This window comes from Pleurodeles waltl, chromosome 6 (genome assembly GCF_031143425.1).
Source record: "Pleurodeles waltl isolate 20211129_DDA chromosome 6, aPleWal1.hap1.20221129, whole genome shotgun sequence".
Lineage (NCBI taxonomy): Eukaryota > Metazoa > Chordata > Amphibia > Caudata > Salamandridae > Pleurodeles > Pleurodeles waltl.
In genome coordinates this window covers 1,226,110,935-1,226,126,755 of record NC_090445.1, presented here as the reverse complement: position 1 = coordinate 1,226,126,755, position 15,821 = coordinate 1,226,110,935, and the positions used below count along the sequence as shown (strand labels likewise).

General features: G+C 45.1%; 1 protein-coding gene across 2 annotated transcripts in view; it reads left to right on the top strand.

Annotated features, from left to right (window-relative positions):
• The window catches only part of SEC24C (SEC24 homolog C, COPII coat complex component), a 1,280,009-nt gene extending 1,270,393 nt beyond the window's left edge, over window positions 1-9,616 (top strand). For both annotated transcript variants that reach the window (XM_069240542.1, XM_069240541.1), the window contains one exon: window positions 8,665-9,616. In XM_069240542.1, the coding sequence (XP_069096643.1) occupies window positions 8,665-8,805 (141 nt within the window). In that variant the 3' untranslated portion in view covers window positions 8,806-9,616. The remainder of the gene's footprint in view (window positions 1-8,664) is intronic.
• Window positions 9,617-15,821: the final 6,205 nt, after the last annotated feature.

Sequence of the window (15,821 nt, the reverse complement as noted above, 5' to 3'; positions counted from 1 at the left end):
AGGGTAACTTTACTCCTACCTTTCAGGGTCTTGGGGTGGGGTATCTTGGACACCCTTAGTGTTTTCTTACACTCCCAGCTACCCTCTACACACTACACTAGGCCTGGGGTCTGTTCGTGGTTCGCATTCCACTTTTGGAGTGTATGGTTTGTGTTGCCCCTAGGCATATTTCTCCCTATTGCATTCTATGGTGACTCTACATTGCTTGCACTACTTTTCTGTTACTTACCTGACTTTAGTTTGTGTGCATATCTTTTGTGTACATTACTTACCTCCTAATGGAGTATATCCTCTGAGAAACTTTTGGCATATTGTCACTATAATAAAGTACCTTTATTTTTAGTAACTTGTGTATTGTGTTTTCTTATGATATAGTGTTATATGATATAAGTGGTATGGTAGGAGCTTTGCATGTCTCCTAGTTCAGTCTAAGCTGCTCTGCTATAGCTACCTCTATCAGCCTAAGCTGCTAGAACACCTCTATTCTACTAATAAAGGATAACTGGACCTGGCACAAGGTGTAAGTACCACAAGGTACCCACTATAAGCCAGGCCAGCCTCCTACACTGGTGGTGCAGCGGTGGGATAAGTACCTGTAACTGCTTTACCACTTTGTCACTGGTGCTTTTCATGAGAAAAACATATACTAAATATTCCAGTATATACATATTGAACCAAAACAATTTACTGTCCTTCTCTAAAAGTTTCTGAAAAGTTCTGAAAACTTTTTAAAGTTTTCAAAACGTTTGAAAGAGGTTTTTCTCTCTGTCCTAAACCTTTTCTATCATGTCTGCATTAGAGCTCACCCCCAAAATTGTTCAGGCAACCTATGAGACTTTAAACTTTAAAAGTTTGAGGGGTCTCTGCATAGAAAGAGGTTTAAGCATTGGTAAGAATCTTACCAAAGACTTCCTCTTCAACCTTCTCCTAGAAAATGACCAGAACCAGCCTGGCCCATCCCAGGAACAGGAGGTAGGAGGGGAATGTAGGAGGCTGGCCTGGCTTATAGTGGGTACCAGAGGTACTTACACCTTGTGCCAGGTCCAGTTATCCCTTATTAGTGTAGAAGAGGTGTTTCTAGCAGCTTAGGCTGATAGAAGGTAGCTATGGCAAAGCAGCTGAGGTTGAACTAGGAGACATGTGAAGCTCCTACTATACCACTTGTGTCATATGCACAATATCATAAGAAAACACAATACACAGAAGTACTAAAAATAAAGGTACTTTATTTTTATGACAATATGCCAAAAGTATATCAGTGAGTACCCTTAGTATGAGGATAAGTTATATATGCAAGATATATGTATACAAACCAAAATTAGGTAAGAAAAGTAATGCAAACAGTGTAGAATTACAATAGATTGCAATAGGAGCACATAGGTATAGGGGCAACACAAATATATCTACTCCAAAAGTGGAATGCAAACCACGAATGGACACCAAACCTATGTGAGCTTGTAGCGGGTCGCTGGGACTGTAAGAAAACAGTGAGGGTTAGAAAAATAGCCCACCCCAAGACCCTGAAAGGTAGGTGTAAAGTGCACCTACTACCCCCAGAGAGCACAGAAGTTGTGATAGTGGGATTCTGCACGAGGAACAAACACCAGCAATGCAACAACAGTGGATTTCCGGATCTGAGTACCTGTAAGACAAGGGACCAAGTCCAATAGTCGCGACAGTGTCGAGAGTGGGCATGAGCCCAGGAAATGCCAGCTGAGGGTGTAAGGATGCTGCCACTGGATGGAAGAAGCTTGGAGTTCTGCAAGAAACAAGAGAGCTAGGGACTTCTCCTTTGGAAGACGGATGTCCCACATCGTGATGAAGCTTGCAGAGGTCCTCTGCACTTCCCTCTTCGACTGCTGCCAAGGATCGACTGCTGACTGCTCCAGGACGCCTGCATAACCGCAACAAAGTAGCAAGAAGACTACCAGCAACATTGTAGTGCCTCATCCTGCCGGCTTTCACAACTGTTTCCTGATGGTACATGCTCTGAGGGCTGGCTGACCTTCACCCTGCACTGGAAGCCACAGAGAAATCAACCGTGGGTCGACGGAATCTTCCCCCTGCTAACGCACCAAACCTCTGCTTTACCGGTCCTCTGGGTCCCCTCTCATCTTGACGAGCGTGGTCCCTGGAACACAGGAGTTGGGTCCCAGTGTCTTCGACAGTCCACTGGCCCTTCTGTCTAAATTTGGTGGAAGTAAGTCCTTGCCTCCCCACGCCAGACAGTAATCCTGTGTACTGCATGAACTGCAGCTGCTCAGTCTTCTGTGCACTTTTGCAAGACTTCCTTCGTGCACAGCCTAGCCCAGGTCCCCAGCACTCTGTTCTACATTGCCCAACTCGCTGAGTTGGACTCCAACGTCGTGGGACCCTCCTTTGTGACTCTGAGTCGACCGTTGTCCTCAGATCTTCTAAATGCCTGTTCAGGTGCTTCTGCAGGTGCTGCCTGCTTCTGCGAGGGCTCTCCGTGTTGCTGAGCGCCCCCTCTGTCTCCTCCTCCAAGGGGCAACCTCCTGGTCCTTCCTGGGCGCTACCAGCACCCAAAATCCTCAACCGCGACTCTTGCAGCTAGCAAGGCTTGTTTGCCATCTTTCTGCGTGGAAACAACTCTGCATCCTCCAGCACGCCATGGGACATCTTCTGACCAAAGGAGAAGTTCCTGGCACCTTCTGTTGCAGAATCTTCGGCTTCTTCCACCCGGAGGCAGCCCTTTTGCACCTTCATCCTTGCACCCACCCCCCACCCCACCCCACCGGGACACTAGCGTGACTTTTGGACTTGGTCCCCTTCCTTTACAGGTCCTCCGGTCCAGGAATCCGTCTTCAGTGTTTTGCAGTCAGTTGTTGTCCTTGCAGAATCCCCTATCTCGACTTTACTGTCTTTCTGGGGTAGTAGGGTATCTTTACTCCTACTTTTCAGGGTCTTGGGGTGGCGTATCTTGGACACCCTTAGTGTTTTCATACACTCCCAGCGACACAAGGTGTAAGTACCACAAGGTACCCACTATAAGCCAGGCCAGCCTCCTACACTGGTGGTGCAGCGGTGGGATAAGTACCTGTAACTGCTTTACCACTTTGTCACTGGTGCTTTTCATGAGAAAAACATATACTAAATATTCCAGTATATACACATTGAACCAAAACAATTTACTGTCCTTCTCTAAAACTTTCTAAAAAGTTTCTGAAAAGTTCTGAAAACATTTTAAAGTTTTCAAAACGTTTGAAAGAGGTTTTTCTCTGTGCTTTCAAAAGTTCTAAAACTTTTTCTCTCTCTGTCCTAAACCTTTTCTATCATGTCTGCATTAGAGCTCACCCCCAAAATTGTTCAGGCAACCTATGAGACTTTAAACTTTAAAAGTTTGAGGGGTCTCTGCATAGAAAGAGGTTTAAGCATTGGTAAGAATCCTACCAAAGACTTCCTCTTCAACCTTCTCCTAGAAAATGACCAGAACCAGTCTGGCCCATCCCAGGAACAGGAGGTAGGAGGGGAATGTAGGAGGCTGGCCTGGCTTGTAGTGGGTACCAGAGGTACTTACACCTTGTGCCAGGTCCAGTTATCCCTTATTAGTGTAGAATAGGTGTTTCTAGCAGCTTAGGCTGATAGAAGGTAGCTATGGCAAAGCAGCTGAGGTTGAACTAGGAGACATGTGAAGCTCCTACTACACCACTGGTGTCATATGCACAATATCATAAGAAAACACAATACACAGAAGTACTAAAAATAAAGGTACTTTATTTTTATGACAATATGCCAAAAGTATATCAGTGAGTACCCTCAGTATGAGGATAAGTTATATATGCAAGATATATGTATACAAACCAAAATTAGGTAAGAAAAGTAATGCAAACAGTGTAGAATTACAATAGATTGCAATAGGAGCACATAGGTATAGGGGCAACACAAATATATCTACTCCAAAAGTGGAATGCAAACCACGAATGGACCCCCCCCCCCCCCGGGACACTAGCGTGACTTTTGGACTTGGTCCCCTTCCTTTACAGGTCCTCCGGTCCAGGAATCCGTCTTCAGTGTTTTGCAGTCAGTTGTTGTCCTTGCAGAATCCCCTATCTCGACTTTACTGTCTTTCTGGGGTAGTAGGGTATCTTTACTCCTACTTTTCAGGGTCTTGGGGTGGGGTATCTTGGACACCCTTAGTGTTTTCATACACTCCCAGCGACACAAGGTGTAAGTACCACAAGGTACCCACTATAAGCCAGGCCAGCCTCCTACGAAAGAAGGTCCCATGCCGCTAGAGAACAACTCAGCGTATTGAGCGTCGCAGGATAGACTGCTGGGGATCTGGGTCATGCTGTGCACGAAGGATTCTTGCAAAAGTGCACAGATGCCTCATGAGGTAGAGATGACACAATGCACAGGGGTACTGTCTCAAACGGGGAAGGCAAGCTCTTACCTCCGTCAAATGGACCTAAGGACAGTCTGTGTTGAAGGGGTCCACCACCTGTGTTCCAGGGAGCACGCTCGTGGCCAGGAGAGGAGTCCCAGAGAACCCGTCGTCGTCTTAGAAGGTGCCTGCTAGAGCAGGGAAGTGACTCCGTCAGTCCACTGGAGATTTCTTCGGTCCCTCTGGTGCAGGGTGAAGACAGGAGTCCTCAGAGCATGCACATCTTGGAAACTGTTGCAGTTGCTGGCTGGAGCTGAAGTTGTAGAGTCACAGTAGCCTTCTTTGATACTTTGTTGCTGTTACAGAGGTTCCTGGAGCAGTCTGCGGTTGATCTGACAGAGGATGAAGCAGGAGTTGCAGAGGATTCCCGGAGAAAACTTGCAAGCCAAATCTGAAGAGGAACCTTCAGGAGAGACCCTAAATAGCCCTCAGAGGGGGATTCGTTACCTACCCAGGTACCTATCAGGACGGGTCTCTTACGTCACTTGCTGGCACTGGCCACTCCGAGATTTCCACAATTGACACACCCCTGGCACACAACTAAGTCCCTTGTAAAAGGTACCCATGGTGCCAAGGGCCCTGTGGCCACCGAAGGTCCCTAAGGGCTACAGCATGTATTATGCCAGTCAAGGGAACCCCTCACCAAGCACATGCATTCTGCCATTACAGCTTGTGTGTGGTGGGGAGAAAAAGACAAAGTTGACATGGCACCCCTCTGGTGGTGCCATGCCCACAAACCACTGCCTGTGGCATAAGTAAGTCACCTCTCTAGCAGGCCTTACAGCCTTAAGGCAGGGTGCACTACACCACAGGTGAGGGCATAGCTGCATGAGCAATATTCCCCTACAGTCCATTGTTAGACATTTTAAGTGCAGGGTGCCCATATAAAGTACATTGGCTGGGAGTTTGTCATTACAAACTCCACAGCTCCATTATAGTTCCACTGAAGTCTGGTAAGTTTAGTACCAAACTTCCCAGCACAATAAACCTACTCTGATGCCAGTGTTGGATTTATTGAAAAATGCACCCAGAGGGTATCTTAGTGATCTTAATGGTCTGTGCGAGCCTGCTACTTCCAGATCAGTTTCTGACCACATGAGATGAGAGCCCTTGTGCTCTCTGTTGACAGAAACAAAGCCTGCACTGTGTGGGGGTGCTTCACACCTCCCCCCTGCAGGAACTGTGACACCTGGCTGTGAGACTCAAAGGCTCAGGCCTCTTGTTAAAATGCCCCAGAGCACTCCAGCTAGTGGAGATGCCCACCACCTGGACAAAGCCCCACATTTGGCGACAAGTCTGGCGGGAAAATTAGGAAGAGCAAGGAGGAGTGACCACTTCAGCTAGGACCACCTCTAAGGTGTCCAGAGCTGAAGTGACTCCCTCCCTGCACATTCCTCCATCTTGGTTTGGATGGCAGGGTCCAATAGGGTTAGGTCTGTGTGCCCCCCCCCCCCCCTCCCCAAAGGGAGTGGGCACAGGAAGGGTGTAGTAACCCTCAGGGACAGTAGCCATTGGCTACTGCCCTCTGACCCCTTTAAGGCCCCTAAATCCAGGTCTAAGGGCCTCCCTGAACCCAGCTCACCAGATTCCTGGTGACCTCAAGAAGACAACCAGAAGAAAGAAGGACTGCTAAGCTGACCCCAGCAGTGAAGACTGAAGACACCAACTGCTTTGGCCCCAGCACTACCGGCCCGTCTCCGCAGCGAAGCCCCTGCTACAAAAAGGCGACATATCCTGCAGGACCAGCAACTCTTAAGTCACAAGAGGACTGCCCACACACTAGAGGACCAAGATCTCCCATGGACAGCGGCCCTGCCCAGAAAGAAACTCCAGCAAAGGACTCCAGAACCTCCCCAGATCCATGAGCCCTGCCCACTCTGCACCCGATGCCCACTGCCCGTGTCCAGGTGGCCAAACGCACTAGAGCTGTACCCCATGCGATTCTGACCTAGTGTCCACCCTGGGTTGACCCCTTCTGTCCACCACAACAGCGCCTGCAGGCTAAATCCAGCCTGTAGCCTACTTGTGACCTCTACGATCCACGTATTGAAAAGCTTTGGGAGCCCGGCCGTCCCTGTGCCGCTGAGGGTGTGTTTGGTGCTGACCTGTGGACCACCGGTGCTCTCCAAAACCCCCCCCAGGTCTGCCCTCCTAAGAAGTGGGTACTTAGCTACATGCAGGCCTGGTTCAGAGTGCCCCCCGTCTCCATAGGAGCCCATTTTAAATCCTGCAACAACTTTGACCTCTGCACTTAGCTGGCCCCATGTTGCTGGTGGTTGGTGTTTGGGGTTAAGTTGGACCCCATCCTGTGAACATCCTTACTTCCAGAGACTGGAGCTGTAAATCTTGTACTTAAATCAAAACTGTGCTAACTTTTCTTCCTTTCAGAACTGTGGTTGAGAATTGCAGTCTCAACTTTTAAAACAGTGTATTGCTGTTTATTTGAAAACTGTATGACTTGCCAAATTGAAACAACGTGGTGTTTATACATATGCTTGTTACTTACTTGCAAACTTACTTACCTGCAAACTGAATTTTGTGGTTCTAAAAGTAAAGTAACAAAATGTATTTTTGCTATGTAAAAACCGTTGGCCTGGAATTAGTCATTGAGTGTGTGCTTCCTTTATTGCCTGTGTGTGTGCAACAGATGCTTTGCACTACCCTCTGATACGTTTAACTGTTCCATCACACTAGAGCATTCATATTATCTACTTTAGCCTCTATGAAGCGTCTGGAGAACCCATGGACTCTGTGCACACTATATCTCATTTTGATATAGTATATACAGAGCCTGCTTCCTACAGACAAGTAATCGCAGCATTCTGAAGTCCACCTGATTTATTGTTACTTTGGTAAACAAAATAGTTACTTGGTTAAAGGAAATATATCTGACCATTTTAGATCTCAAGAAGGTTTGGTGTTAAGGCTTCCCTTCTGGCATGGACCAAACCTACACAATGCACCACAAGTCTGGACCTTGTTCTCCCATAACATTTGAGCCAATACAATGCCCATGAAGGACTTTTTAGCAAAAAAAAAACACAGCAAAACCGAAGAATATTTGAGGACTCAAACTTTTTTTTTAAAAACAGGTTTCACCAAAAGTAGATCCTGTGTTTTCAATCTGTTTGCTTCTGGACGGTGACGATACTGCCTGAATTGCTTGTTGGAAATTTTTTATCTTTTTATTATATAAGAATTTTTCCTTTTTTAACAAGCCAGCAATGTCAGAGAAGTTGAGTGGTGTTCAAAGAATAGTGCAGACTATACAATAAATGTCTACTGGCAATGTATCAAAATGCACCGTATAACTGTATAAAAAATGCAGGAATTACATGCCCACCCAGGAAGGATTTGCATTAGTGGTTAACCTAAGGGTACAAAAAGGTGTGCCTATATATATATTTTTTTTCTGGAGACTTAAATAAGAAGTGTTAGCAAGTTGCAGAGAGCTATAAAATATATATATATATATATATATATATATATATATATATATATATATATATATATATATATATATATATATATATATATATATATACTATAGGTTGGTTTGTAGTTGTTTGTGGAACCTTTGCATTTCGTGACTGAAGATCATACTTTTTCTGGATTTTTTTTGTCCCTTCTGAGAATTGCAGATTAGAGGTAAAATATGGAGGACGTCCTAATGAATGATTATCTTCCAAACACAATATTTCTTTGCTGTCCTTGGAGGTCAGTCATCTAAGAGTAACCACAGAAGAGTTTATTTCTTTGGCTTTTACACCTCACCTCCAAATGGGCTAAAGAATGCTAGGTGACTCCATTGAGGAATTGCAGTCCTGCAAACTGTTTCTTCACTGGTGTATATTTGTGAGGTGATTTGCTTGGCTGTGATTGTAAAGTAGTAGCATTGTTATGCGATTTACGACTAATGATGCACCGTGATATGCTATGGGAGGATTGTTTCTAAGCATACAAAAATAAGCCAAAAGACCATCAAGATATCAATTTGCAAGTTATGGTCCAGGTGAATTGTTAAGAGTGAGCAATTGCGATATGGGAAAATATAGAAATCTTGGAAGTAAAAGTCATTTGCAGAAAATATGTTAAAGCATGTGTTAATTACTACTGTAAGGTGTGTGTGTGTGTACTTCGCAGTGTACTACTTTCCTCCATGTCAGTATTCATAGAAAGAAAATAACTCTGAACTCTACATAATTTAGTTATTGGTTCTTAAACTCAAACATGCTAATTTGATGATTTCTTATTTGCAGCTTATGGTAGTGAAACAGGAAGACAAGTTGGAGATGCTCTTCAAACACTTTTTGGTAGAGGATAAGAACTTCAGCGGTGGAGCTTCATACGTGGACTTCCTTTGTCACATGCACAAGGAGATCAGGCAACTACTAAGCTAGAAGAGAGGGTATTGTGGACTCTTGCAGTGACGTTCCAGTCCTCCCCTGGTCATCTTGACCTTTGAATTTTGGCTTCTTTGACCCTTGACAACCACAAACAATGTAAATTTCTGTAACTTTGAACACGCCATACATAAGCAAAAGAGCGCGCTCTCTCTCATCCTCTTCATGGAGAACTAATGCTCTGGTGAGGATAGGGTCACTCCGGTGACTGGCCCAGGTCAAGGTGGAGGTTATCAATAATAATTTGCAGTAAAGACGATTCTTCATTCAGAGCAATTGATTTGGAAAGAAATTATTGTGCAAAACAGTGGTAATTGAGTCATGGGGTTGGGGGTGTTTGTGTGTGAGTAAGAAAAAGCTGTTTTAGCAAATTGAATGAATAGAATCAAAAGCACTCTATTTATCTGTTTGACATTTGGTGATTGGCCCGGGAGACAGTTATTTTCTTGCCTTTGTGCTTGACAGGCTACTGAACAAACTGCAGTTTTCTGATATTTTGCTTTGTTTCTCTTATATCAACTGAGAAAACACACACACAAACAAGAACAGCAGAGAGTTTCTCCCTCTTGATTTACTGCGAGTAACTAAAATAGAATTTTTTTTCCTATAAGGTTATTTAAGATAGTGACACACAGTACATTCAACATTTTGAGTGTAGTGGAAGGAGGCAGATGGCAAATTATGCTTGCATTGCTTAAATTCCTATATTAATAAGTAAATAATGGCCCACAGTCCGTTTACAAAATCGTAAATTGCCGATGGGACTTGATTTTTCTATACACCATTAAATCACCCCTCTTTTAAATTATCCTTGCATTTTTTGTTCATTTATTCTTAACACTGCTTAAAAATTTGTATGCATCGACTTTCATCATGAATGTATTGGTACTTCTGCCTTCCATCTTATCAAAATTCAAATGCACTGTTTGTTAGAAGGTTGTGTTATGACCATGTTGTGCGCAGAATCCTCTAGGGTTGATTTTATTAACTAGTGGGCTGGATAATTTGTGGTGGTTTACTTCCTGAGCACAGACATTTGACAGTAACTTCATGGAGAGATTATACTGTAGGGCTGAAGAAGGGGGATATAAATCCAAGATGTAAGTATTTCCATAGAAGCAATGTGTATGATGTTAGTTCTTGGAAATTGTTTGCCTTGATGTGTAGACATAAAGTTTATATCATATTTTTTCACCTTTACCACTTTTTACCACCTGTTTCACCCAACTGTTGGATGTACCTTATCTGTTCTTAGCTTAATGTATAATAACTCCAAAGACTGGGGAGCCCTTTGGGTTTCTTGGCACTTCTGTTGATAGCCCTTCAGAAATCTTGGTGACAAGATGCTAATTCTTATAATGGTCCCTCCTTGTTAGAATGAGCGAAATCTTCAGTACTATTAGGGCCTTTATAGTAGTATTTGTTGGATGTTTTTTCCTCTGAAGTTTAATTTATTAACACTTCACAGTTTAGGTTCATATTGTTATTCCGAGGAATTGTAACCATTAAAAGGAACGTAGATAACACGTGGGAGGGGATGGAGGACAGAAAAGTAATATTCACAAACCTAGGTTTTGCGAAGCACCGGCATAAATGCAGGAGTTTGAGAACCATGGGACTGAAGATAACTTGAATAGTCCAACAACTCCATGGGGTATCTCTTTTCATTGATCTATTTCAGTGTTCCTTCACATTCTTACTTCTAGACTCGATTTTGCTATTCCATGAGGAAAGAAATATGATTTCTGAGTTTTTTGTAATGGGCTCACCTGGAGGATCCTCTGTTGCTTGTCAACACCATTAGAACATAGGCAGATACAAGACAAGGTAGTAGTAATTTTATGGTTGTAACTAGGAAGATAACGGATAGATTACTCAACATTAATGATGCTGCAAGCTGTCAGATATATATATATATATATATATATATATATATATATATATATATATATATAATAATTGTTTGATGGCATGTGTAGCTGCAGATACATATGCTGTGCACATCCCGCCATCTAGTGTTGGGCTCGGAGTGTTACAAGTTGTTTTTCTTCGAAGAAGTCTTTTCGAGTCACGAGATCGAGGGACTCCACCCCTTTCTGCCACGAACAGATGTACACTGAGTAAGTGACATTTTCCATATATATAGATATATATATATATATATATATATATATATATATATATATATATATATATACCTCTTTCCTGAGAAAGCCTTTCCTAGTCAACAATCCATTCATCGGGTCAGATCCAGGAGACGGCACTAGCTGGTATGAACTGTTTGCCTTTTAAAAATGAATTTATTTTGATATATCTTATTACCAAAGTGCTTCAAACAAATTGGCCCACGCGTTCCGGCAAAAAGCCTTTAACTGGGCCATCACATGATGCAATGCAAAATATCTGTTTAAAGGAACATCCTCCTTATACTTACACCTATTCTTAAAGAGCTAAGCACACAGACTGCAAAATTATACCATTCACTTATTGCAAATACTATCTTTGGACTCCAACTATGTTTCTAACATTAGAAAATAAATTAATATACTAGCAATACATTTCATCAAATATTTACCCAATCATCACATAGGTATCCTTGAAGATATCGTAAAGTACTTTTCGATATATGTTTACAAATCTAACTCCGTTACAAATTTAACTCAGTAAAGTACTTTTGGTCTATGTTTACAAATTTAACTCTGTAAAGTACTCGAGACTATTATCCTGAATTCCCAAAGGCTCAAAAACAATTAAGGTAAAATACTTGTAACTGATCTCACAAAAATGTCAATACACATCCATCAAATCCCATGTAATATATTATGTTAGTCCCTCACCTAAATGATACAGCCGGATAGTTTGTGGTCTAGAAGAATACTTCCAAACCAAAGGGTCTTAGTCCAAAAATGTATTTTGAAAATGTAACCTCAACCCATTAGCCCAGTACTCATTTAATTATCCATAATGGAAATATCAAATCACAGAAACCCCATATAGCCCTCCATACACCCCCTCCTGGTCATGATTGTATCCTAGTGCCAGTATTTCAGTTTACAATCCCCAAGGAAGGGAGGGGAGAGAAAAGAATAGAAAAGGTAGTAGGAGAAAAACAGAACACAATGTAGATTTATCTTGTTACATTACACAACCCAAGTCCCAAAGTATCAAGTCCAAGATGTCAGTGTATTGAAAATATCACCCGCCCCAGATGGTGAAAACTCATAGAAAGAGGAAAAAAAGGTGGAAAAAGAAAAGGAAAGAGAAGAAAATAGAAAAGAAGGAAAAAGAGAGGAGGGCAATCCATTTAAAGATGTACATAAAGTTCAGCGTCCGTGTTCAGACCCCAAGGTATTTCTGTTCCAATTGTCATTATCCACCTTGACTCAGATCTTAAATATATATATATATACTGAAAAAAACAAAGGTTACAGGGACTTTAAAGTTAGGTTCAGATTTTACAGGGACAAAACCATAGAAATTCAGCCGTTACAGTTAGTTATATCTGGTAGAGACTTCTAATAGCAGATTCCTTACCTTTTAATTTCCCCAGGCGTCAGACTGGATCCGGAGATTTTTCTTCAAGCAGTACCCCTGCGCGCCGTCAGGTGGCGTTGGTCGACTCCACAGGGGTCATTGGCATTGTGTTTGCCGTGATGACATCGCGGTTGTATATAGGTTCCACCCCGGCGCACTGACTGCAGTTCTTTTCTTTCCGCCGCCAGCCTACGCGCAGGTCCGGAGAGAGCTACCTCAGTCATTTTTTGACTACGTCAACACTTGTCGAATTTGTTTGACGAGTTCGTGGGTGCATTGAGAGATGTCCTGCAAGACTGGATTCAAGCCCTGCAACTCCTGTCACCGAATTATGTCGGTGACGGATCCGCACCTCGTGTGTCTTTGGTGCCTGGAGCACGATCACGACCCGAAGTTGTGCTCCGAGTGTCAAGCCATGAACCCGAAAGCTTTGAGGGCGCGGTCCTTAAAGCTCATGGTGGCCCGACACTCTACTCCATGGCGCTCTCAGTCTCGTTTGAGAGGAAGGGCTTGAGACCGGCCGCAGAGTCACCACCACTCTTCATCCTTGAAGTCATCTGGACATTCAGGTCACAAAAAGAAGTCGTCGAAGAAGGACAAGCGTTCTTCGACATCACCCTGTCGCTCGGATGATGCAGCGTGGGAAGACTGTCCTCGGAGCCTTCATATGGGTCGGCTCTGCGCTTCCCCGAGTTCCCGGGAGCCGGAGCCACCCCTGCCCAGCTCAAAGAATTTTGAGGGGCAATGCGCCTCATTTTTGGGCAGACCGACCCACCTTCGGTGACCTCGGGCACAGGTGAGTTGGTGGGGTCCCCTAGGGTTTGAGGTTGTCAGCTTCAGCCATGGCTCTGGTGGGCCCCTCCGGATCCAATCGCGGATCCGTCCCGACGTCGACGCTCCTGACTTCGTTTGGGCCCACAGTTGATGTTGATCCCATCCTCATACCCGACAACCCGGAGCCAGACCGGCGTCGCTCGACACAGATTCCATCCTTTATGGGCTCTCCTGGGCCCAGGGTTGATCCAGACCTTTAGGCTTATGGGTATGGATACGGGAAAGTATGGAGGGGACGCTGGACCCTTTAGAATACCAGCTTGACTCGAAGTGGACTGGGTGCAGGATTTGGGTGATGCCAGTGGTCTAGACACTTCCCCTGACACTGGTATACTCTCTCCTCCTACCGTGGCTACGGAGGAGGGTGCCACATATTCCATGGTGGGGAGAAGGGTGACTGAGGTCCTGGACCTCAAGCTACCTTCTGTGGAGGTTAGGCCTAACATCCTAACCGACGTGCTTTAACCCGGGTCTTCCTATTCCGAACCCCTTCTCCCCTTTAATGAGGCACTGACAGACGTCCTTTTAGGTACTTGGTCCAGACCCATCACAGGGGCTCCTGAGAATAGGACTATTGCCCGCCGCCATCGGCCTGTACCGTCAGACCCAAAATTCCTCACCCAACACCCCACGCCTGAGAGCCTTGTCATCCAGGCTTCCTCTTCATCTGGCGCATTCCCTGCTGCACCCCTGGATAGGAAATCAAAAAAGACTTGACAATTTGGGGAAGAAGTTGTTTTCTTCCAACAGTCTAGCGCTGCGGTCCAGGAACACCACATGACTTTTGGGCTGCTAATCCCATACTTTCTGGGATACATCGCGCAAATGCTGCCTAGAGTTCCGGAGGAGGCCCGGACTATCCTTTCCTAAGCCGTAAGAGATGGGAGGGATGCAGCAAAGTTCATGATTCGTTGTGGACTAGATTCAACCGACTGTCTGGGCAGATCTGTTGCATCGACTGTGGCATTGAGACGCCATGCCTGGCTGAGAACTTCTGGCTTTTCACGGGATGTCCAGCAATCCTTGCTGGACATGCCCTTTCATGGCATACATCTTTTCGGAGACAAAGTGAACTCGGCGCTCGAGTTCTTTAAGGATTCCCGAGCTACTGGCCGGTCCCTTGGCCTCGCACCCACTTCTAGACCCCAGCAAGTCCGCCTTTCACCCCTTTAGTGGCTATGGAAGGGACACCCAACCGCGTCTTTCTCCCCCAGCGCATGCTGTACAGACTCTGCGTGCCCGCAGATGCAAGATCCCACGGGATCCCACCATCAGGGAGTTGCCCAATCTACCCCCGCCCCCTCCTCAGTCTCCAAACCTTCCTAGTCTGCGGTACACCTGGAACCAGTTGGCGGCAGGATTCACCATAACCTGCCCCAATGGCAATCCATTAACTCGGACAGGTGGGTCCTCAAGATTATCCAAAGGGCCTACTCCCTCCCTTTTGAGACACCTTCTCCAGCCATGCCACCTTCATACAATCGAATATCGGAGGAACATATGGCGCTTCTCCGCAAAGAAGTCCAAGTCCTTTTGGCTAAAGGAGCTATAGAGAGGGTTCCGTTGCCAGAAGTAGGTTGTGGTTGCTATTCCCGCTATTTTCTCGTGCCGAAAAAGGACAAAGGTCTTCGTCCTATATTAGAGATCAGAGCGAGCGATTAGACTAACATTGAAAGCATTCCTTCCCTCTCTCAAGAGGAAAGCAGTACAGTTGTTCACAGAAAACACCACCGCCTTGTGGTACTGCAACAGACAAGGTAGAGAGGGGTCGTGGACCCTTTGTCAAGAGGCTCTTCGCCTCTGGACTTGACTGGAACATCAGGGTATTTCCCTGGTGGTTCAACACCTGGCGGGTTCCTTGAATGCCAGAGCAGACAAACTCAGCCGACGATGCATGGATGATCACGAATGGCGTCCCCATCCGGAGGTGGCGCAAGGTCTTTTCCTTCAATGGTGAGAACCTTGGTTAGAATTGTTCGCCTCCATAGAGAACGTGCAATGTCGGCTGTTTTGCGCGTTGGGGTTTCCAAGGCGGCACTCGCTCAACGACACCTTTTGTCACAAGTGGAATTCAGGCGTCCTGGTCGCCTTTCCGCCCATACCACTTCTGCCCAGAGTTCTGAAGATCAGGCAAGACGGGGCCCAAGTTATACTGGTGGCTCCGGACTGGGTACGAAGAGTTTGGTATCCTGAGCTGTTGAGCATGGCCATAGCTCCTCCGATCAGACTGCCTCTTCGGGAGGATCTTCTGTCGCAGCAGCAGGGGAGGATCCTCCATCCAAACCTGTCCACCCTCCGCCTTCTTGCATGGAGATTGAGCGGCAACAGTTGACGTCTTTTGACCTGCCACCTGAAATCTGTAATGTTATCTTGGCAGCCAGGCATCCCTCAACCAAAACTGTATACGCCTTTCGTTGGAAGAAATTTGTGGCATGGTGCACCAACCAATCTGTCGATCCTCTATCTGCTCCTCTTTCTCAAATCCTCCTCTTTATTCTTTCCCTTGCCCAGCAGGGTTCCACCCTGGGCACTCTTAGGGGATATCTTTCTGCTATCTCTGCTTTCTTGAGATTACCAGATCAGCCTTCCTTATTTAAATCCCCTATAATTGGGAGTTTTTTTTTTAAAGGCCTCACACATCTCTT